The 22,554-nt window shown below is 35.6% G+C and overlaps 1 protein-coding gene across 17 annotated transcripts in view; it reads left to right on the top strand.

Moving 5' to 3' along the window:
- The window catches only part of MEF2A (myocyte enhancer factor 2A), a 199,730-nt gene that overhangs the window by 131,395 nt on the left and 45,781 nt on the right, over positions 1 to 22,554 (top strand). For 11 of the 17 annotated variants that reach the window (XM_065905908.1, XM_065905912.1, XM_065905910.1 and 8 more), the window contains one exon: positions 22,187 to 22,336. In XM_065905908.1, coding sequence (XP_065761980.1) covers positions 22,187 to 22,336 — 150 coding nt within the window. Of the gene's footprint in view, positions 1 to 21,989; positions 22,122 to 22,186; positions 22,337 to 22,554 lie in introns of all 17 variants that reach the window. The other 6 variants (XM_065905914.1, XM_065905917.1, XM_065905923.1 and 3 more) reach the window with 3 other exon arrangements.

Here is a 22,554-nt window from a genome sequence, read left to right as displayed (position 1 = left end):
CTTTCTCAAGATTGCTTTGGCTATTCAAGGTTTTTTGTATTTCCATACAAATTGTGAAATTATTTGTTCTAGTTTTGTGAAAAATACCGTTGGTAGTTTGATAGGGATTGCATTGAATCTATAGATTGCTTTGGGTAGTGTAGTCATTTTCACAATATTGTTTCTTCCAATCCATGAACACGGTATATTTCTTCATCTATTTGTGTCCTCTTTGATTTCTTTCATCAGTGTTTTATAGTTTTCTATATATAGGTCTTTCATTTCTTTAGGTAGATATACTCCTAAGTATTTTATTCTTTTTGTTGCAATGGTGAATGGTATTTCCTTAATTTCTCTTTCTGTTTTCTCATTGTTAGTGTACAGGAATGCAGGGGATTTCTGTGTGTTAATTTTATATCCTGCAACATTACTGTATTCATTGATTAGCTCTAGTAATTTTCTGGTGGAGTCTTTAGGGTTTTCTATGTAGAGGATCATGTTGTCTGCAATTAGTGAGAGTTTTACGTCTTCTTTTCTTATCTGGATTCCTTTTATTTCTTTTCCTGCTCTGATTGCTGTGGCCAACACTTCCAAAACTATGTTGAATAGTAGTGGTAAGAGTGGGCACCCTTGTCTTGTTCCTGACTTTAAGGGAAATGCTTTCAATTTTTCACCATTGAGAATAATGTTTGCTGTGGGTTTGTCATATATAGCTTTTATTATGTTGAGGTATATTCCTTCTATTCCTGCTTTCTGGAGAGTTTTTTGTCATAAATAGATGTTGAATTTTGTCAAAGGCTTTTTCTGCATCTCTTGAGATAATCATATGGTTTTTAATCTTTCAATTTGTTAATGTGGTGTATTACATTGATTGATGTGTTGATATTAAAGAATCCTTGCATTCCTGGGATAAAGCCCACTTGGTCATGGTGTACGATCTTTTTAATATGTTGTTGGATTCTGTTTGCTAGAATTTTGTTAAGGATTTTTGCATCTATGTTCCTCAGTGATATTGTCCTGTAGTTTTCTTTTTTTGTGGCATCTTTTTCTGATTTTGGAATTAGGGTGATGGTGGCCTCATAGAATGAGTTTGGAAGTTTGCCTTCTTCTGCAGTTTTCTGGAAGAGTTTGAGTAAGATAGGTGTTAGCTTTTCTCTAAATTTTTGGTAGAATTCAGCTGTGAAGCCATCTGGTCCTGGGCTTTTGTTTGTTGTAAGATTTCTGATTACAGTTTCAATTTCCATGCTTGTGATGGGTCTGTTAAGATCTTCTATTTCTTCTGGTTCAGTTTTGGGAAGTTATACTTTTCTAAGAATTTGTCCATTTCTTCCAAGTTGTCCTTTTTATTGGCATAGAGCTGCTGGTAGTAGTCTCTTATGATCCTTTGTATTTCAGAGTTGTCTGTTGTCATCTCTCCATTTTCATTTCTAATTTTGTTGATTTGATTCTTCTCCCTCTGTTTCTCAATGAGTCTGGCTAATGGTTTGTCAATTTTATTTACCTTTTCAAAAAACCAGCTTTTAGCTTTGTTGATTAAGCTATGATTTTTCTGTTTCTTTTGCATTTATTTCTGCCCTAATTTTTTTTCTTTTTTAAAAAAATTTATTTATTTATTTTTTCATTTATTTTTATTAGTTGGAGGCTAATTACTTTACAGTATTGTAGTGGGTTTTGTCATACATTAACATGAATCAGCCATTGATTTACATGTATTCTCCATCCCAATCCCCCCTCCCACCTCCCTCTCTACCCGATCCCTCTGGGTCTTCCCAGTGCACCAGGCCCGAGCTCTTGTCTCATGCATCCAACCTGGGCTGGTGATCTATTTTCACCCTAGATAATATACATATTTCGATGCTGTTCTTTCTACCCTGATTTTTAAGATTTCTTTCCTTCTACTAACCCTGGGATTCTTCATTTCTTCCTTCTCTAGTTGCTTTAGGTGTAGAGTTAGGTTATTTATTTGACTTTTTCTTGTTTCTTGAGGTAAGCCTGTATTGCAATGAACCTTCCCCTTAGCACTGCTTTTACTGTGTCCCATAGGTTTTGGGTTGTTGTGTTTTCATTTTCATTCGTTTCTATGCATATTTTGATTTCTTTTTTGATTTCTTCTATGATTTGTTGGTTACTCAGAAGCGTGTTATTTAGCCTCCATATGTTGGAATTTTTAATAGTTTTTTTCCTGTAATTGAGATCTAATCTTATTGCATTGTGGTCAGAAAAGATGACTGGAATGATTTCAGTTTTTTTTTAATTTACCAAGTCTAGATTTATGGCCCAGGATGTGATCTATTCTGGAGAAGGTTCCATGTGCACTTGAGAAAAAGGTGAAATTGATTTGGGGTGAAATGTCCTATAGATATCAGTTAGGTCTAGCTGGCCCATTGTGTCATTTAAAGTTTGTGTTTCCTTGTTAATTTTCTGTTTAGTTGGTCTATCCATAGGTGTGAGTGGGGTATTAAAGTCTCCCACTATTATTGAGTTATTGTTAATTTCCCCTTTCATTCTTGTTAGCATTTGCCTTACATATTGCAGTGCTCCTATGTTGGGTGCATATATATATTTATAATTGTTATATCTTCTTCTTGGATTGATGCTTTGATCATTGTATAGTGTCCTTCTTTGTCTCTTTTCACAGCCTTTATTTTAAAGTCTGTTTTATCTGATATGAGTATTGCGACTTCTGCTTTCTCTTGGTCTCCGTTTGCATGAAATATTTTTTTCCCAGCCCTTCACTTTCAGTCTGTATGTGTCCCTTGTTTTGAGGTGGGTCTCTTGTAGACAGCATATATAGGGGGTCTTGCAAAGCACAGATTTTTATGTTACAGGAATAAGCAAACTTATTTCTCATTGCCAAAAATTGTTGATTATAATGGTACCTATTTTGATCAAAAAGGTATATTTGAGGCTAGTTATAATGATTTAAAATTCACAGTTCAAAGCCACAATTACGTTTGCAGCAACCTAATATTGTGAAGTTATTTTTGTAGCTCAGTTCTGAGAGGAACTCAGCTTTGGAATCTAGAGTCTAAAGAAAATGAGATATTTTCTTGGCATAGATAATCATAACTGTACTTTTTAATTTAAAGTTGTGCAATCAGTGTTGTACCTATAAACAATTCTAATGGTAGTATAAACTGCTTATATAAGCAATTTTGAATGATAGTATGTACATACAGTGTAATTATCTAGGTTTTTGTTTGAGGGATTGATTCATACCTTTAATGTGTGCTGTAATCCTTATGTATCATAAGGTTGTTCTAGCACACTGGTATGTGATTATATTTATTCATTCAAATAATATTTGTAGTAGTTCTTACTTTAGTTCATTAGCACTAAAGTACCAGAAAGTAAACTTTTAATACTGTTTTGAAAATGTTAGTGAATAATGTTGGTAAATAAGCTATATGCTTGAGTCTTTGTGAATGTATGAATGCTTGATTATTCATATTGGAATTTACCTCTTATAATTCAACAGAGAATCTTTTTCTGAAAGATTTTGCTTCTGTACGAATTTTCTTTGCATATAACTGGTTAGTTATTTTGTGTCAATTTCTGGACTTGACTTATTTCTAGAATCTCTCTTAACCTCAAAAACACTTATATTCTACAAAGTAAACATGGGAATATCAACTAGTATTTGTATAGGAATTTTACATTTTTGCTTGCTTCTTTATGCCACCAGTGTTCATACAGAATTATTTATAGTATTATGTAGTTAGAATATTGTTATTGCTGTTTCCCACATTTGTATAGCTCATTAAGTTTTAAAAAATTGCTCTGTTACTTTGAAGAGTGAAACCTACCAGTTATGTTCCGTAGGACAGTAGAAAATAAGAGGTTAGGTGGGTAGTTAGCTGTTTTGTGAGAGTGTTATTAGAATTCTCAAATCCCATCGTTTATTTTTCTTAGTAACAATTCAGATATAATTAGTATTATAACTAGCATTTCTTGGATATATTAGTTACTGATTGATTTTGGGTATGCACATAGAAAAAAATCAATATCTACTTCACATTATACACAGAATTTCTGTTGAATAGAGAGTTTGTGTAGAGGAGTAATAAAATTAGGGGAAAACAAATTGGAAATAGTTGATGGAACATCTTGCATACCAGGCTGTGACATTTGACATTTGTCCTGTGGTTATTGGCCAGCTGTTAAGGGTATTTAAAAGTCTTAAGTAGTCAAATAATTGTAAGAATGATAAGCTGGAAACAGATAATTAACCTTTTAAAAGAAATTTATAGAAATAGACTGTTACGTCGTCTCTTAATTATGATAGATTTTTAGCTATGTTGAGATTTATGTGATGCTATTCCACTTGGTTTGAATGGGGAAGTAGGATTAAATTGGGGATTTAGGCTGTGTTCTAATTCACACATTGCACTTTTTCTTAATTGAGCTGTTAAAAAAATGAGTACATTATTTGTAGAAAAGGAAATGTTTAGAATTTGACCATAGTATCAATATCAAATATTATTTTACAAATAGTCTGTACAATATGATCTCTTTTAGTACAGCAATTTAAGTTTAAATATTTTTTACTTAAAATCACTTCCTTATTATTTGTCATGCAGAAATGGCTAAATAACCAAATTACTGTGAAAAGGAGTCTGTGTTATGAAAATGTTTGGAAGTCTTGATCTAGTGCTATACTTAATTGATAAGGAAACGGGGGTCCAGACAAAGTAAAGGACTTGTCCAAGGTCTTACCAGTACATAATCACAAAACCAGGACTTAAATCATGTTGTCTTGAAGGTCTTGGTATGTCTCTAAAACATACCTTTGAGGCAAAGATTTTGTGAAGAGGATTAGTATTCTCCCTGGTGGAGTCCCACAGATACAGCGCTGGCCTTCGATGCATGAAGTAAGGCACCCAAAGCCAGAGTTCTGGTACACCTTACACCAACAGAGGGATGGGGTGAGGAGGGAGGTGGAAGGGGGGCTCAGAATGGGGAACACATGTACACCCGTGGCTGATTCATGATGAGGTATGGCAAAAACCACCACAGTATTGTTAAGTAATTAGCCTCCAATTAAATAGATTAATTTAAAAGGGAAAAAAAAAAAAAACCAGTGACCTATAAAATTAATCTAAAATTGTTGCTCACTTCAGTGTTAATTCATTTTTGATAGTGTTAAAAATCCATCAGGTTACCCAACATTAGTATGGACAAAAACATAAGATATCGTTAAGTGGAAATGGAAGTAAAGCTCACAGATGAAGAGGACATGATTTTCTTCACTCTGTAACACTGGAAAGAATGCCTTTATTTCAGTATCTCCCCATCTTCCACATCTCCTCCCAGCTATATATGTTACTTCCAACTTTTAGCGAAGTAAACAGGCTTTAAAAGGAAAAAAGTACAGGTGTTTCTGCTGTAGTGCAGTCTCTGCATGCCTGAAAAATGTTACAAACTGCAAAACCTATGGAATTTTGTGTTCTAAGCACAACATAGACTCAAAAATAGTAATTGAGAAGATAGGTTGAATGGCTCAGTGAGGCAGCTTAGTGTAGCTAGTGGCTACAACAGTGGATATGGTAAATTCACTAAATTAATTATTTAAATAGAAATACTGGCTATTTCTATTAATTAGGCTATTCTGTTAATTAGTACAGAGATAGTGGGTCTTAGGATAATGCAGATGAATTAAGTGTAGCAATGAGCCATTGAGGGGAAGAAGGTGGTTATCATTAAAGTAAGTATGGGAACCTGCAGCAAGGCTGGGAGTACTCCTGTGAAGCTGTCATTTGAAATTTTCTTATAATACAGATAAATGTTCCTGCTGTCAGGAGGATGTTCTCCTTTCCTGCTAAAGGTTTTTAATACTTTTCCCTGCTTCTTGGCTCCTCTTTCCTAGGAATCATCACCAATAAGCCAAAGTGACTATTATAATGATATCATTCTTTATTTACCAGTATCATATGAACAAATTTGCATTGCAGAATACATTAGAGCAGACTACTATGTAATCATAGAAGAGTTTTTCCTTTTTTTTTTTTAAGAGGTGATGTTCATTAGTTTATGTTCATCTGAATAAATGGCTGCTATATAAAAGAAAATTATTCAGAGAGGGAAATTTTTCTAGTTTCCTTCAAGGTATACAGAAAGTTGTTTTCATAGATTCTGTTGGCTCTTGATTCATATAGTTCTGTTCATTGGTTATCTTAATATACATAAATTCCATTGTGATGATTATTCATAATCAGAGTAGTAAACATTTCCAAGATTTTAGTAAGCTACATAAGGTGCTTTCACCCTACTTGGTATTTTTATAAATCATTGCCTCAGATATCTTTCATTATCATGTGAAATTGAATGCATAGTAACTTTGTGTCTCTAGTGGCTACCACAGAGGGTATTATAGACACACCTGAGATTTAACATTTTCTGCTCTTTTTATTGAGATATCCACAAGCCATAAAATTTATCATTTTAAATTCTACAATTCAGTGGTTTTTAGAACATTCACAAGTTTGTGCAACCACGAACACTATTTCTAAAACATTTTTGTCAAACCAAAAAGAAACTTGGTACCCATTAGCAATCATTCCCTGGTTCCCCTCTCCCCCACATCCTGGTAGCCGCTGATCTGCGGTCTGTGTCTGTGGATTTGCCTGTTGGATATGCCGTGTAAATGGAGCGATGCAGTATGTGCCCTCCTGTAGCGGCCTCTCTGACTCAGCGCTCTCAGGACCCGTCCATGTTGTGGGTGTGTCAGTGCTTCACCGGGCTCACTGAGGTCTCCTCTCACTCCACGTTTCATGGCAGACCAACTCAGTCTCCAGTCTGGTCTAACATAATCTGTTGATCGAACCACTGAGTCTTTAAAAAAATGTTTTCCAAGACTTTTAAAAAAATATTTAATTAGATTAATTAATAATATTTCATTCTGTGGATGTACATTATTTTATATGTACATTCATTGCTAAGAAACACTGGGTGATTTCTACTTTTTGCCTGTTTTGAAAATGCTACTGTGAAACTTGTGTGCAAGTGTTCATATGGACATACTTTGATTTCTCTTGGTTATCTCACCAGCAGTGAAATTGGCTGGTAGCAAATTTGCTGTGTTTCTTTGGGGGAAGTTGATGGTGGAACTCTGTGGAAAATGTGGAATTCTTTTCTTCATTTAACTTTTAAAGCAAACAAAAGAATCATCAGAAAACAACTTTATTGATGTCATAAAAATACTTGACTCGTTTTTTCTTAAAAATGTAGATTTTTAAAATTTTAGTAACATTAGACCAGATGATCTGTACCAGTTCTTAAGATGAAGACAACTAAAAATGCTCAGCGAGTAGAACAAAAACTTTTGTTTTGGCATCAAAGAACTGATAAGGAATATGTCAGGCCAAAATCTAAGGAAAAGTTAGAACCTAAAAGGTAAGCACATGTTTAAAGCTATGGCTACCCTGAATCTTTTGTCTATCTGGATAAAACAGTAAAAACACTAACCATGGTGGATATAGGAGGCAGGAGGACAGTTACTACTTCTTGATTTCTGATTTTAATAGATTGCTTCCCACATCCAACTGGGACCTTCAAAAGAAGGAAACTCACGCTTTTTCCCTTCTTGCAAAAGATTGCCAAGTATTAGTTGCTCCATTGTGTCTGACTCTTTGCGACCCCTAACTGTAGCCTGCCAGGCTCCTCTGTCCGTGGGATTCTTCGAGCAAGAATACTGGAGTATGTTACCATTTCCTTTTTTGGGGGATCTTCCCTACCCAGGGATAGAACCCAGGTCTCCTGCACTGCAGGTGGACTTTTTACCATCTGAGCCACCTGGGAAACTGTCAAAGATTGCTAGGAGAGTTCTTTTTTACTGACCAGATAGGGCAAAGAGGAGAAAAAAGTAAAATAGAGATCCTGCTTCTGAGATATTGTAAAGTAAGTGCCAGCATTGTGCAGAATCACTGGCCAATGGCATACAATACAAGAAGTCCAAGAAAAGTATTAATAATGTCCCAGTTAGTTGGATGGAGCAAATATATTTCCTTTTTGAATAAATGCACCTTAGTGTCAGCATCAAAATTTTTTCAAATAACCTTTCAAGACCATTGAGCATCCATCATGCAGAAATGACCAACCATAAAAGAAAATAATATACAGTAAGAAAAATACAGCAAGTAATAGCAGAAACTGATACTAAATATTTAGATATTATTATACATAGATTATAAGCAATTTCAGTTTCTATGTTTTAATTTTTTAAAAAACTTAAAAATATCTGTATGAAATAAAACATCAAAGAAGTGATATAGCACTTGTAAAAGAATGAAACTTACATGCAGTGATATAGCATTCTTGGAAAAGAATGAAATACTTCTAGAAATGAAAAAAAAAAAATACAACAGCCAAAATTTAAATCTTGGTAGACATTTTGGAGGGATTTCCCCAATGGCTCAGCTGTAAAGAATCTGCCTGCACTGCAGGAGACACAAGGGCATGGCAACCCACTCCAGTATTCTTGCCAGGAAAATTCCTTGGACGGGAAGCCTGGTGGGCTACGGTTCATGAGATTGCAGAGTCGAACATGACTGAAGCAACTGAGCATGCATGCAGACATGTTGAAAGTATACTTGACATAGCTGAAGAGGAAATTTGTGGACTGAAAAGAAAAAGTTACCTATAATACAGCACGAAAAGGTGGAAAGTACAAAAGAGATAGGAAAGGAGGATTGGTTAGAAATTCTAACCTAAATTGAATTGGCATTCCTGAAGGAAAGAGAGAATGGGGCAGAGGCAGTATTTGAAGAGATGATGACAGAATTTTCTAGGATTAATAAGAGTCCATAGTCCTCAGATGTATGAAGCCCAGCAAATACCAGGCAGAGTTAAAAACGTTTTAAATCTTTGCATAGATGTATTACAGTGAAACTGCAGAAAATTAAAGACAAAAAGAAAAACATATTATCTTCAAAGGAATGCTGACTGATTCTAAATAACAGCAAATGAAATCTGTAGTCAGTGAAATGGTAACCTTATAAATGTGTTGTGAAAAGGGGAGTTGGAATCCAACCCACCTGCCAATGCAGGAGACATAAGAGATGTCGGTTCGATCCCTGGGTCATGAAGATCCCCTGGAGGAGGGCATGGCAACCTACTCCAGTATTCTTCCCTAGAGAATTCCACGGACAGAGGAGCCTGGCAGGCTACAGTCCATAGGGTCCCAACGAGTCAGATACAACTGAGGTGACTTAGCACACGCAGCAGAGTTATATTATCCCCTTGGGTAAACTAAGACTGTTGCACTGCTTAAGTATCTAGCTCCTTGGAGACAGGCCCCAAAAGTGTTTGGGATGGTGGTGGGGAGAAATATCATTTGCTGAGATTTTTGCCATCAAATCTAGGTATATCATTGGCTTCCCAGGTGGTGCTAGCAGTAAAGAAGCCTCCTGCCAGTGCAGGAGATGGAAAAGATGCAGATTCGACCCCTGATCAGGAAGATCTGCTGGAGAAGGGTATGGCAACTCCAGTATTCTTGCCTGGAGAATCCCATGGACAGGACTGAGCCTGGCAGGCTACAGTCCATGGGGTCACACAGAGTCAGACACGACCGAAGTGAATGATAACTAGTACTACTATAACGTATATCAGAATTGCTTAAGACCTTAAAATGAAAAGAAACCATAGCCTGAACATCACACACTTCAGAGGAAGATACTGATAAGGTCGTGCAAGAACTAGGGAAAGAGTCTGAAGGCAGTGCCTACAACCACATGCACAAGAAAAATGCTTTCTTTCCAATGGTTTAAGTGACTCCTGATGACAAACCTCTATGCACTCTTCCTTTTCTTTGTTGACTGGCTAATGCAGTCTGGAAATCTGTATGCAGATCAGGAAGCAACAGTTAGAACTGAACATGGAACAACAGACTGGTTCCAAATAGGGAAAGGGGTACAATCAAGGCTGCATATTGTCACCCTGCTGATTTAACTTATATGCAGAGTACATCATGGGAAATGCCTAGCTGGACGAAGCACAAGCTGGAATCAAGATTGCTGGGAGAGATATCAATAACCTCAGATATGCAGATGACACCAACCTTATGACAGAAGCAAAGAAGAACTAAAGAGCCTCTTGATGAAAGTGAAAGAAGAGTGAAAAAGTTGGCTTAAAACTCAGCATTCAGAAAACTAAGGTCATGGCATCTGGTCCCATCACTTCATGGCAAATAGATGGGGAAACAGTGGAATCAGTGGCTGACTTTATTTTGGGGGGCTCCAAAATCACTGCAGATAGTGACTGCAGCCATGAAATTAAAAGACGCTTGCTCCTTGGAAGAAAAGCTCTGACCAACCTAGACAGCATATTAAAAAGCAGAGACATTACTTTGCCAACAAAGGTCCGTCTAGTCAAAGCTATGGTTCTTCCAGTAGTCATGTATGGATGTGAGAGTTGGACTATAAAGAAAGCTGAACGCTGAAGAATTGGTGCTTTTGAACTGTGGTGTTGGAGAAGACTTGAGAGTCCCTTGGACTGCAAGGAGATCCAGCCAGTCCATCCTAAAGGAGATCAGTCCTAAATATTCATTGGAAGGACTGATGTTGAAGCTGAAACTCCAATACTTTGGCCACCTGATGTGAAGAACTGACTCATTTGAAAAGACTCTGATGCTGGGAAAGATTGAAGGGAGGAGGAGAAGGAGATGACACAGGATGAGATGGTTGGATGGCATCACCAACTTGATGGACATGAGTTTGAGTAAACTCCAGGAGTTGGCGATGGACAGGGAGGCCTGGCACGCTTAGTCTGTGGGATTGCAAAGAGTCGGACACGACTGAGCAGCTGAACTGAACCAAATGCAGTCTGAACTAACACAGTGTAGTGGAAGAGAACTAAACTGCACATCAGAAGACTTAGATTCCAGTCTCAGTACTGCCCCTTAATAGCTGTGTGATTAATGGTGAGGGTGGTCTCCTCTATAAAGGTAGGCAGTGAAATGGATGATCACAAAGGTAACATTTAGTTTTCTACTCGACAGGTACTTTAATACACTTTTTAAAGCGTGTATAATCTCACAATTCCATTGTGTCTCGAAATTTTGACTCAGTGGATAAATTTCCAGAAAAATATAATTTAACAAAATGGAATCACGATAGATCCAGAAAATCTGAATAGTCTTATTGTCAAGTTTATCACAGAAAAACTCCAAATCCAGATGGCTTTGTAAGAAGTAATAGTAAATTTTTAAAGAAATAATGCTAATATTTCACAAACTCTGTTCCAGAGAATAGAAAAAGAGGGAACTCTCCTATGAAACCAGTCTAACCTTGATAGCTAAACAACATGAGTTCTAAAAGGAAGAATCAGAAGTCATCGTCATTGAACGTAAATTCACAACTCATAATATTTACTTTGTTGAGTTCACAACTTCTTTATCAGAGAGATATTTTTATTTTCACGTTGAGTTGTTTTCTCCATTGGTTGAGTACACATCTAGACTCTATTAGCCTTCCTTGCTTTGGAGTGGTCATGTGTGTGAGTTAGCCAGTTGAATATAAATAGAAATAAATGATTCATTCTACTTCCAGGTCTGACCTGTAGAATACCTGCCACATGATCTTCATACTCAGTCTCCTCATTTTGTCAGCCAGCTGCAGAGAATCCAGATGGAAACTCTTGAGATCCCATGTGGAACCAAAAGATAAACAGGCTCTGAATAATCTCACCCAAGGCTCTTTGAGATGAACATCCTCACTAGCTTTTGTATGAATAAGAAACTTTCATTGTTTTAGGGCACTGAGATATGTGTGTGTTAAAGCATCCAACATCATGTATGCTAACTAATACAGAAATAAATCCAGCAGTATATAAAAGTAAGTTGTGAATAAGTTGGATTTATCCCAGGAATGCAGGATTGACTTAACAGAGTATCCTATTATTGTGGACTGAAAGTTTTAATATGTCCATGCTACATGAATAATCCATATAGTGTCAAGGAAATGCCAGTCAAGATCCCAAGGAATTTGTTTTTTCAAGAATTCAAAAACTGATCCTTAAATATATAGGGAAATTCAAGGGGATAAGAAGATACTCTGAAGAATAGCAAGATGAGAAGCTTTTATTACAATATATTGAGACTGATTTTATCGCTGTAGTAATGTGGCATTGGCACAAATACCAAATAGATCAGTGAAGCAATAGCTGAACAGAACCACGTGCATAATGTGGTATTGCAAGTCAAAGTGGGGAAGAACCACCTCTGTAACCAGTGATGCTGGGACAGTTGGATACATGTATATGGGAAACTGTGAGACTGAACCTACCTTGTATCTTATACAAAATTGACATTCTGAAGTATTTTCAACCTAAATGTGAAAGGCAGAATTGTAACACTTCTGGGATATAATATAGGAGAATATCCTCATGATTTTGAGTTAGGGAAGGAATTCTTACAAGACATAAACATTACTACCATAAAGGATAATTGTAAAGGAAAAGTGAATACATTTGATTTTGTTAAGAACCTGTTTTCATCCAAAGACAAGTGTTAAACATGTCACAGAATAGAAAAGGATTTTTTTTCAGCAGTACGTAAAAGTGGCAAAGAACTTAAGTTGATTACAAGTAAAAGAATGACTGTGAAGCGATAAGAAAAAGACAACTCAATAGAAAATTGGCAAAGTCCTGGAACACTTGGCACCTCACAACAGAGAAAATCCAAATGGCCAGTAATTTTGAAATGTGCTTCGTTTTCTTGGGAATGAAGGGAAAGCAAGTTAAATCTTCATTGCTGGTAGAATACGTTGATACAACTACTTTAAAAAATTGTTCTGCATTACCTAGTGTGAGGATATCATTTTATGAAATAACAATTCTGCTCTTAAGAATATACCCTGGAGAAGTGTATGCAGATATGTGGTAAACTATGTCTGCAAAAATGCGCATAGCTCCATTTTCATAATAGCTAATAGGTTGAAGCAACTTCAATGTCTGTCTGTAATAGAATGGATAAAGCTTTCTCCCATATAATATAGTACAATATTCAATAAAAATGTTTAATCTGTAACTACCTGCAACCCTAAACGTCAAGTGTATTGAAGGAGAACAGACAAAATAATACAGTGCATATATTCTGTTCACATAATATTTAGAAGTATGTGCATGCTCAGTCACTAAGTTATGTCCAACTCTTTGCAACCCCATGAACCTACCAGGCTCCTCTGTTCATGGGATTCTCCAGACAAGAATACTGGAGTGGGTTGCCACTTCCTTCTCCAGGGCATCTTCCTGACCCAGGGATTCAATTTGCGTCTCCTGCTTTGGCAGACGGACTCTTTACCAGTGAGCCCCTGGGGAAGCCAGTTATAGTTGGAGGGATGTATGTCATAAACCTATGATAAAAGTAAAGGAAGTTGACACCACAGACTTAGGATGGTATATGGAGGAGAGAGGGGAGGGTTATGTGATTGGAGGAGATATATAGGGTTCTGGTTCTAGTGTATTTTTTGACCTGATTAGAATTACTGTTGCTCACTTTGTAATTGTTGAATTTTATATAAATTTTGATGCACCTTCTATTGGTGGTGGTTTAGTCACTAAGTCGTGTCAGACTTTTGGCAGCTCCATGTTCTGTAGCCTGCCAGCCTCCTCTGTCCATGAGATTCTCCAGGCAAGAATACTGGAGTGGGTTGCCATTCCCTTCTCCAGGGGATCTTGCTGACCCAGGAATCAAACCCAGGTCTTCTGTACTGTAGGCAGATTCTTTTACTGACTGAGCTATGACGGAAGCCCTTTAATGTATTATGTCCAGTTTTTAAAAAATGTTTTTATTTTCAAAGTGTCTAGGAAGAATAAGTATCTTTCAGAATTGGAAACAGTTATTAAAAATGGAAAAAAGGAGAACTTTTCACATTAAAAAAAGTTCTAAAATCTAGTTTAAGTTCCTTGGGACTTAAGACTTCATTCCATAATTTTAAGCACTCATTTATTCTTTATGCTGGAGGTGACAAATTATCCATTCAGCCAGTGTTTATGGAGTTGCTTAGTTGTTTCACTGAAATGTGATTTAAGATGGGTGATAATGTTGTGGATTGGTATAATTGATGAGCTCATCATGCATTTTTAAACTATGTCTATATACCTTTGAGTACTTTTAATTCCCTAGTTTCACTTCTAGGTGCTATGATTATTACTACTTTGGAATGGAATTTGACAGTTATCATTATAAAATAGAGTGTGTGTCAAAGAATATTTTCAATTCTTGGTTGATGGTAGTTAAAAATACAGTCTTATCTGACATGGGCTCTGGTAAACAGGCAGTATAGACTCCTGAATCCAAAATTCACTATCATCTAAAAATTCCAGAAAATACCAGTCCTCTGGGATTTTTATCAGTTTTTATTTCAGATTCCACATGATTTAAATGTTTATTTAAATATATTTACAATGAACAATATCCTGAGTCCTAGATTTCTTCATTCTGTGAACAAACACCAAAGATTATAGTGTGTATATATGTATTAGGGCGTATATATTTTATATATATCTGCATTGTATATATAATTTCCATGGAGAATAAATGTTATTTTTATGTCTGAAATTTTAAAAGTTATTTTTTGCTGATGAAAGATTATAAGCAAAAAGAAATCTATTTAAAATTAGCTGCCTCTGCCTAATTTATAATCCTTTTTGAAATATGTTTCTGTTGTGTTTTAAATAAAAACTGAGATATCTAGAAAAAAGTCTAAAACAGCATTGTTCTTGCCTCCTCAGGTTTATTTTTCCTGGTTTCTTATCTCCTTTTTACTCTTCCCTTATTCTTGCTGTCTTCAGTTTCGCCAACAGATTCAGTAAAGTAGACCAGAAAGTGAGAAGCAAATGTTCAGGGCCAGCCAAACAGTGTTTTTATATACCCAGAATTCTAAAAGTGTTTTCTTTGAAATTGAAAGATAAGATTGTGAATACTTTATAAATAGAACAGTAGAACATGTGACTTTAAAGATCTTTGTTGGTGTATATGCCATTATTTGAGTCAGCTTTTCCAAGTTTGGGATCTTTTCTGGTCTCAGTTGTGGAGGCATTAGCCAGACTTGCTTAGGAGACTTAGATGACTTAGGTAAGGAGACTATTAACTAATGACTCAAAGAATTGTGACAATTTTTTTCATGAAGGTTCTTTGATTATAAAGAATATGAATTCATTTAAAGTGGCTCTAACTAAAGAAGAATTTATTGGAAAAATATAGGCAGATGGCACCCAAGGCTGAAAGGAAGCACCTGGCTTCCTTAAGGCCTGAAGAGGAACTCTGTCTCAAAGTTTCCATGGTCCCTCATCTCTGCCACCATGACTAGTTTGCCAGACGACTCTCCTGAAGGCACAGCTTATGGTCTTCATGTAAAACTAATTGATGTTCTAGGTTCTTATCCAATTAGCCATTTTTGTAACCAGAACATAATTCCCAAATTTTAAGAAACTTAAATTATGATACTGCTGATGCTTTCTCAGTAGGATAAAAGATTTAGTGAACTGTGAACCTTTGTCTCAGTGCTAACATAATTTTTTTTAACTGGGTTGATCCTCTGTAGACGACATAGAGTTTCTCTTATTTAAGCAAAGTATGACTTTTTATTTTTAGACTTCTTGGTTTATTCTTCAGCCTTCTTTGTTCAACATAAGATCCAAAATAAGAACTTTTGGTTGTTAGTTGATTATAGCTAAATGTACACTTAAAATGAGAGGTCTTCTTGCACTACCAGTTCTAATCTTTCATATCCAAAAGCCCACTGGAGAGTTCCAGCAGCTTTCAGAGTCTAGGTTGTTATTAGTTGAACTTACATATGAAATTACACTTATAAAATTGTATTTTTGTGGTTCAGATGCAGTCAGCTGTCAACAATTTCTGTGGATCAACCTAGTACAAATTAATGTCTCTGAATTGCCTTATATTATTGTTTAAATATAACAAATTCATAACTTTATGTTTTAGAAAACATCTGAAGTAACATCATATCATCCTGGTCTCTCCTTTGTGATGTGTTTTTTATTGTGCAAGTATTAATAAATACATATTTCATGTGTGTGTGGCACCTTGTTTGTCTAGATTCTGAAAATGTAAAGCAGTCTAGACTTCAGTCTTTGAATGTTCATACATTAGTTGAAGAATACAGAAAATATGCAGAAGATAAGTAAACACAATTTTGCATATGTTACATGAATGCTCTAAAGAGTAAGTGCTCTTACAATTTCAGCATATGAAGCAGTGGGGAAAGAAAGTTTCATGGAAAAAAGCAGTTCAAACTAGTCTACAGTGAGCTATAAGATAGTCATACAGATAAGAGAGAAGACAGGGTTTCAAGCAAGTGGGGTGACATCAGTGAGGGATTTTTATGACTGTAAGGAGGACAATAATTTTGACTACTCTGGCTGGGTCAGAAGTTTCAGGGAGCATAAAAATGGGAAAGGAAAGAAAAGTAGGCTTTTAGGTAACTTGCAGTTAGGCTAAGGAATTTTGATTTTGTACTTCACATTTGTTATTTCAGGAGGGATGTAAGATGTATAAAACTACTGGGGTTCAGGGAGAAAATAATAGGAATTATATTTTATCCCAAGATATGTTTGTTACTATTTTAAAAGATTGACAGTCATTCATGCTTATAATTTTTTCAATGTATGCATATATTGGGGGCTGTGCATGAAATATGTTTACAGGTGGGGTGGGATAATCTAAAAAGTTGAGAGAGTACTGCTTTTAGATCACCGAGAGCCATCAAATATTTAAAACACAGGTGACAAATACAAAGTGATATGGAAGAGAGCTGAATCTGTAACAATTTATAGGGAAAATTAGAAGAAAGAGAAGTGAAGGAAGGTTTAAAAAGAGTCCAGATATAAAGCAGCACAGGCCTGCATGAGTATGGTGGCAATAGAAATGGGATAAAATATCTACAGAATTTGGAATTCCATGTTAATGTGGGGAGAGAGCAAAGTGAACAGCGAGATTGCTTGCTGTGTTGACGGACTTCTAAGTCCAAAGAGGAGATCTATTGATACTTGATAAAAGATAATGGATTCCATCTTGATTAAATTGAAATAGTGATATTAGCCAAATATCCAAATGAAAATGTGCATTAGTCACTTGGGTGTATAGTTCTTCAAAGTTTCAGAACAGATTTGGAAGAAGGTATAAAATCATTACTTTCATCCAACTATAAGTGAGCTTCAGGTTACTCTTCATTTCAATAAAACTGATTTAATTAATACCACAACTGAAAAGAAAACATCCTCTTACTTGTAAGTTTAATTTGGGCATATCCTGTTTGGAAAGTTTAGATATGGTATAGGGATTCCTTCTCCCTGGAAATGTTTATAGGCAAAACACTTTTCTACTCTTTCCCCAATAGCTTGAATTTTACTTTGGGCCTCGTTAGCTTCAGATGGAGAAGGAACCCTGTTTCGAGAGAGTCTGTGGATTGCAGTTTTAGATGATTATACTCTTAATACTGTAGTATGAATAATAATTTCATTTATGAATTGTCACAAAAATTAAGGATTATTCTCCTTAATTTCTTGAATAAGAGAACTGAAATCTGATAATCCTTCTCTGATCATAATTATGTTAATTGTTGATACCATAATAAATTAATACAGGTTGTTAATTAGATAATCAAGTATTTTCAAAAATTTTAACAGCACATTGTTTTTTCTTTTAAAAAATTAATACTTAGTCCAGTACTAAGTTCTAAAAAGACCAAGCTCTTTCCTCTGCATTTGGATCTGCTGTGAATCATGAATCAAGGGTGATTTCACTCTTAAAACTGTTAAACAGGTTTTTTTGTTTTTTCTCCAGAAAAAGGTAAAATCATGGCTCTCAGCTATATAATGAGCATGTCAAGAGTTTTATTTACTAATTTCTGAGGGAGCAGAAAAATTGTTGCAACTGGTTAAAGGTAAATCCAAAGGTAAAGCCAAAGACAAGTGCATAAGCCCATCTGGAAGCTTTTCAGGTGGTTCAGACAGTGAAGAATCCACCTGCAATGCAGGGGACCCAGATTCAGTCCCTGGGCTGGGAAGATCCCCTGGAGAAGGGAATGGCTACTTTCTTGCCTGGAGAATTCCAGTGGAGAGAGGAGTCTGGTGGGCTACAGTCGCAGAGTTGAACACGACTGAGTAACACTCTCACTCATCAAGAAGGCAAAATGAATTTTCTTCATAGATGCAAAACTGACCTCTTCCTCAGTGAGAAAAGAGGTCAGTTGAGACCTGCAGACAGAATCTATTTGTATATCTATAAACAGTAATTATTTGTATTACTCTCAGCTTTCTACAAATAAGCTTCTGATTCTGCAGAGTTGTAAAAGAGCTTGAAGACCCAGCACGAACCGCAGTGAATCAGATAACCTGGAAGGATGTGTCCTAATTGAATGTATTGCTTTAAATTAAGGACACTTAGCAATTATTTTTTCATCCATTTAAGAAATTTTTACATTCTGTCTTTATGTAACAAATATTGAAGGTAAATGTTTTCTAAGGGTATTCGTTATTTAAAACCTACATAAAATTCCCAACATCACAAAAAGAAAAGCTATTAAAATCATAATAGAATTTAACTTCGTTGTGACAAGTCGAAAGTTTGTTTTTTTAAAGGTTTTTAACTGACACTCCAAAAGTAAAATGTCTGTCTTCTGTAGAAATGGACTGATGAAATTTGTAGGTACACTAATTTTGTGATTTCATGTAAATAATGTTTCTAGTTAGACTCTTTAGATATATTTGGAACACCGATATAAAGACACAGCAGATTGTATCAAGACAGCTTAAATTGATTAATAATTTATTTTTCATCACCCATTGATCCCTTTAGCAATTCATAATCTGTATTTCAGAATACAGTCATTTAAGAATAGCAAATAAGATACATTAACTTAAGTGGTGTATACCCCTGAAATATCAAATTATTCTGGCACAATAGAGTCTTCCCCTTAAGTTTTGCCATAATGGCCTGAAAAATTGTCAATCACATGTACAAGAATAAAGTACTTTTAAAATCTTGCTTACTTAAGAATATGGAACATTATTATCTTCAGTAATAACTATAGAGAGTACACAGTGTTAATATTCTTGAATTTTCCCACTTAAAAGCAGACTCCCCCCTAATGGTGACCTTTCAGGTTGTGTTTTCTTCATTGAACAAGTGTTTTTATTGTGGCTAGCTTGCAGCATGTAAGAAAGCTGAAGCTAGCCTGTTTCTTACATGCCTTACCTGGCCTTGTTAATAGATACCAGCATTCCACTTGTTAGTACCAGTGACACAGGAGAAACTTTTACTATTATGCTATGTGGTATTGATAAAGAAGACAGAAAAAGTCTTTTTATGGTAGTTGGATCCTCAAAACAACTCTTCATGTTCTAGTGATAAAACCCAAGTTGGATATCCAACAGAGGTACATGAGCTTATCTGTAGAGCTGATACAGCCTCTTGAATTCTCTCATCATGACAGGAACCCCATCTAAAGTGAAGGCTTGCAGAACTGGAGATGCCAGAATGCTTTTCTTCCTCATTAGTACAAGTAGGATTAACCCTACTCTTGTAGGATAAAAGTGCGTGATTATTAAACAAAAACCATATTCCTTTTCTTCTGTAATTTGAAAATGTTCAGAGAGACATGTTTGGGTGATTGTTGTTAGTAGAAGAGCAAGACTGTGAATTACCTAACCTTAAGATATAGGAATATGAGGGGGAAATATCTGGAGATTTCAGAGTAGAATAAATCAACTTTGTGATAAAATCTGTATATAGGCATCTACTATATTTGTTCTCTTTCTGTAGCTGTGTTGGTTATAAGAGTTCATTGTGTTTCAATATTCTGATTGTTAACATCTTCCTTGATGATAGCTCTTCCAAGTGTGGAGCTTTGGCAGGCAGAACTTGCTACCATGAATGGGGCAGGATATATCTTCACCTTTTAGTTACAAACAACAGGACTTTTTATGACTATGTATACATAAAAGTTCAGTGATTACTTAGACCCACATATATAACTTAGAGCCTTGAGGCCAACTTTGGGGAAATAGGTGTGGTGTATGCTGTCTGCTCATGTTTAGTGATGTGTTGTGGTGAAAGTTTGAGGCATTGTGGGTGGGATTCCCAGTGCATGCCAAGAAATTTGAACAGCTAACATAGATATCCCAATGATTACTTCCGATTCTTTAAGCATCAAATTGAATAAAGTGAAATTTTAAAATAGACCAGATAAATTAAAAAAAAAATTCTCATATCTTAATGTATTGTGTGTTTATCTTTTACTATTTTCAAGAAAAGAATTAAAATAGCATTCACAGTTATTATAAATCATGTTTGAAAGGATACCAAGATCCGTTATTATGAAATAATTTAAAATATACCTTAAATTAACATAAATAATCATTTACAGTACAAATGCATTCATCTAGTGTTAGTCTGTTGTTCAAATATTTCTTAGGCTAAGTTGGTAGGCCTACTTGGAAAATTTTAACATCTGAAAATTTCTGTGGTTGGCTTGAAAATCAGCAAATCTAAAAGCTATCTAAGTTGTTGAGTTCAAAAATCTACTTTAAAAAAAATTCTACTTTATAAGACCCATGACGATTTTTTTTTAATTTAGACATTCTGAAAGTAAATTAATATTCTATAGATTATTAAGCCCTTGGTTTTAAGTGTATTCTTTTAACTAAACAAGTCATTTTGTGATGATTTAATTAGAAAAAATGCAAATAAAAAAAATAATAATAACTGTTCACTATATTTTTGTCCTAAAGTAAGAAAACAGAAAAATAATCAATATGGTCCAGGACATTCAAAAAAATTCTCCAGAAAGCCAATTCAGTAGATTAAATTAATCCATGAAGGAGCTCTATAGAAAGAGCTAGCAAAGGGTGGGAAAGATCATGCTGAATTAGTTTTTATCACAAAATTTAAAGTTTTGTGAAGTCACTAATACGTACATTCTATGTAGGAAAGAGTCATTGCTATCATACATAAATAAGTATTTGAGTTTTTATACTTCAGAGTTATGTAGGAAAATCAGTGCACGTGCATGCTAAGTTGCCTCAGTCATATCCAACTCTTTGTGACCACATGGACTGTAGAACTCCAGGTTCCTCTGTCCATGAATCCTCCAGGGAATAATACTGGAAAGTGAAAGTCGCTCAGTCGTGTCCGACTCTTTGCAACCCCATGGATTCTATAGTCCATGGAATTCTCCAGGCCAGAGTGCTGAAGTGGGTAGCCTTTCCCTTCTCCACAGGATCTTCCCAACCCAGGGATCGAATCCAGGTCTCCCGCATTGCATGCGAATTCTTTACCAGCTGAGTCACAAGAGAAGCCCAAGAATACCGGAGTGGGTAGCCTATCCTTCTTCCTGACCCAGGGATTGAACCAGGGTTCTCCTGCATTGCAGGCAGATTCTTTACCAACAGAGCTATGAGAGAAGCCCTAAGAATACTGGAGTGTGTTGCTATTTCCTCATCCAGAGGAATCTTCCTAACCCAGGAATTGAACCCACATCTCTTACATCTCCTGCATTGGCAGGAAAATCAAAGGATTTAAGAACAAATTAGGGATGAAATTATTGGGATATCATGTGTCTTCTTTCTGGTGAATGGGATGAACTCTCAGGCAGAAAGGAATGTCGATGCTGCAATAACTTCTCAAAATATCATCTTGATGTATTTATATTTTGGGATCTCATTGATCCTATCAGACATGTTGATCAGGCTGTAATCAGATTTAGATTGTAACTATCAGAGCAGTGAGTAATTTAGTATTCTCTAGGAAGTTTGGAAAGGAAGAATCCAAATATGGAAATACTCCTTTTCTCTTCATGTATAATGGGAACATAATTTTGCTTAAGGATTACCTTATTTGAAGAATTACAGTACACTTGTGATCATTTAAAACCATTTCAGTGGCTCTTGTATTACTCAGTTCATTCAGTCTGTGCTCTCTTACTTAATTTTTACAAAAAAGACTCATGGCAAGTTAGTATCATTTGTGTGTGAATTTTCCAATTGTATTTCAGACTTTAAGAAAAAAAGGCCTTAATGGTTGTGAGAGCCCTGATGCTGACGATTACTTTGAGCACAGTCCACTCTCGGAGGACAGATTCAGCAAACTAAATGAAGATAGTGATTTTATTTTCAAACGAGGCCCTGTAAGTACTTTTACTTTACCTCTACTTTTTATTTGTTGATCCTTTTTGTTAACTTCATTATTTAGGCTCTGAACAAGAAGGAACACAGAGGGTGCGACAGCCCAGACCCTGATACTTCCTATGTGCTAACTCCACATACAGAAGAAAAATATAAAAAAATTAATGAGGAATTTGATAATATGATGCGGAATCATAAAATCGCAGTGAGTACTAAAGTATGGTTTGTGCTTTTATCTTGTGCATGAAGAGACTGACCACACGTCTTGTTTGTTTTCACAGTGGGTGATGACAGCATTAAGTAGAAGGAGGGAAGGGGGAGGTATTAATTTCTTTTGGATTTATAGAACTTCAAGATAAAATTGCAGAAATCTTAACAGTAGTACATCTTCAGTGTCTTAAATGTAGAGTGAAGAGAAAACATCCTAATCCGGGC

Source organism: Muntiacus reevesi, chromosome 15 (assembly GCF_963930625.1).
Source record: "Muntiacus reevesi chromosome 15, mMunRee1.1, whole genome shotgun sequence".
Taxonomy (NCBI): Eukaryota; Metazoa; Chordata; class Mammalia; order Artiodactyla; family Cervidae; genus Muntiacus; species Muntiacus reevesi.
The sequence above is the reverse complement of the archived record's forward strand: the minus strand, read 5'-3'. Positions and strand labels throughout refer to the sequence as shown.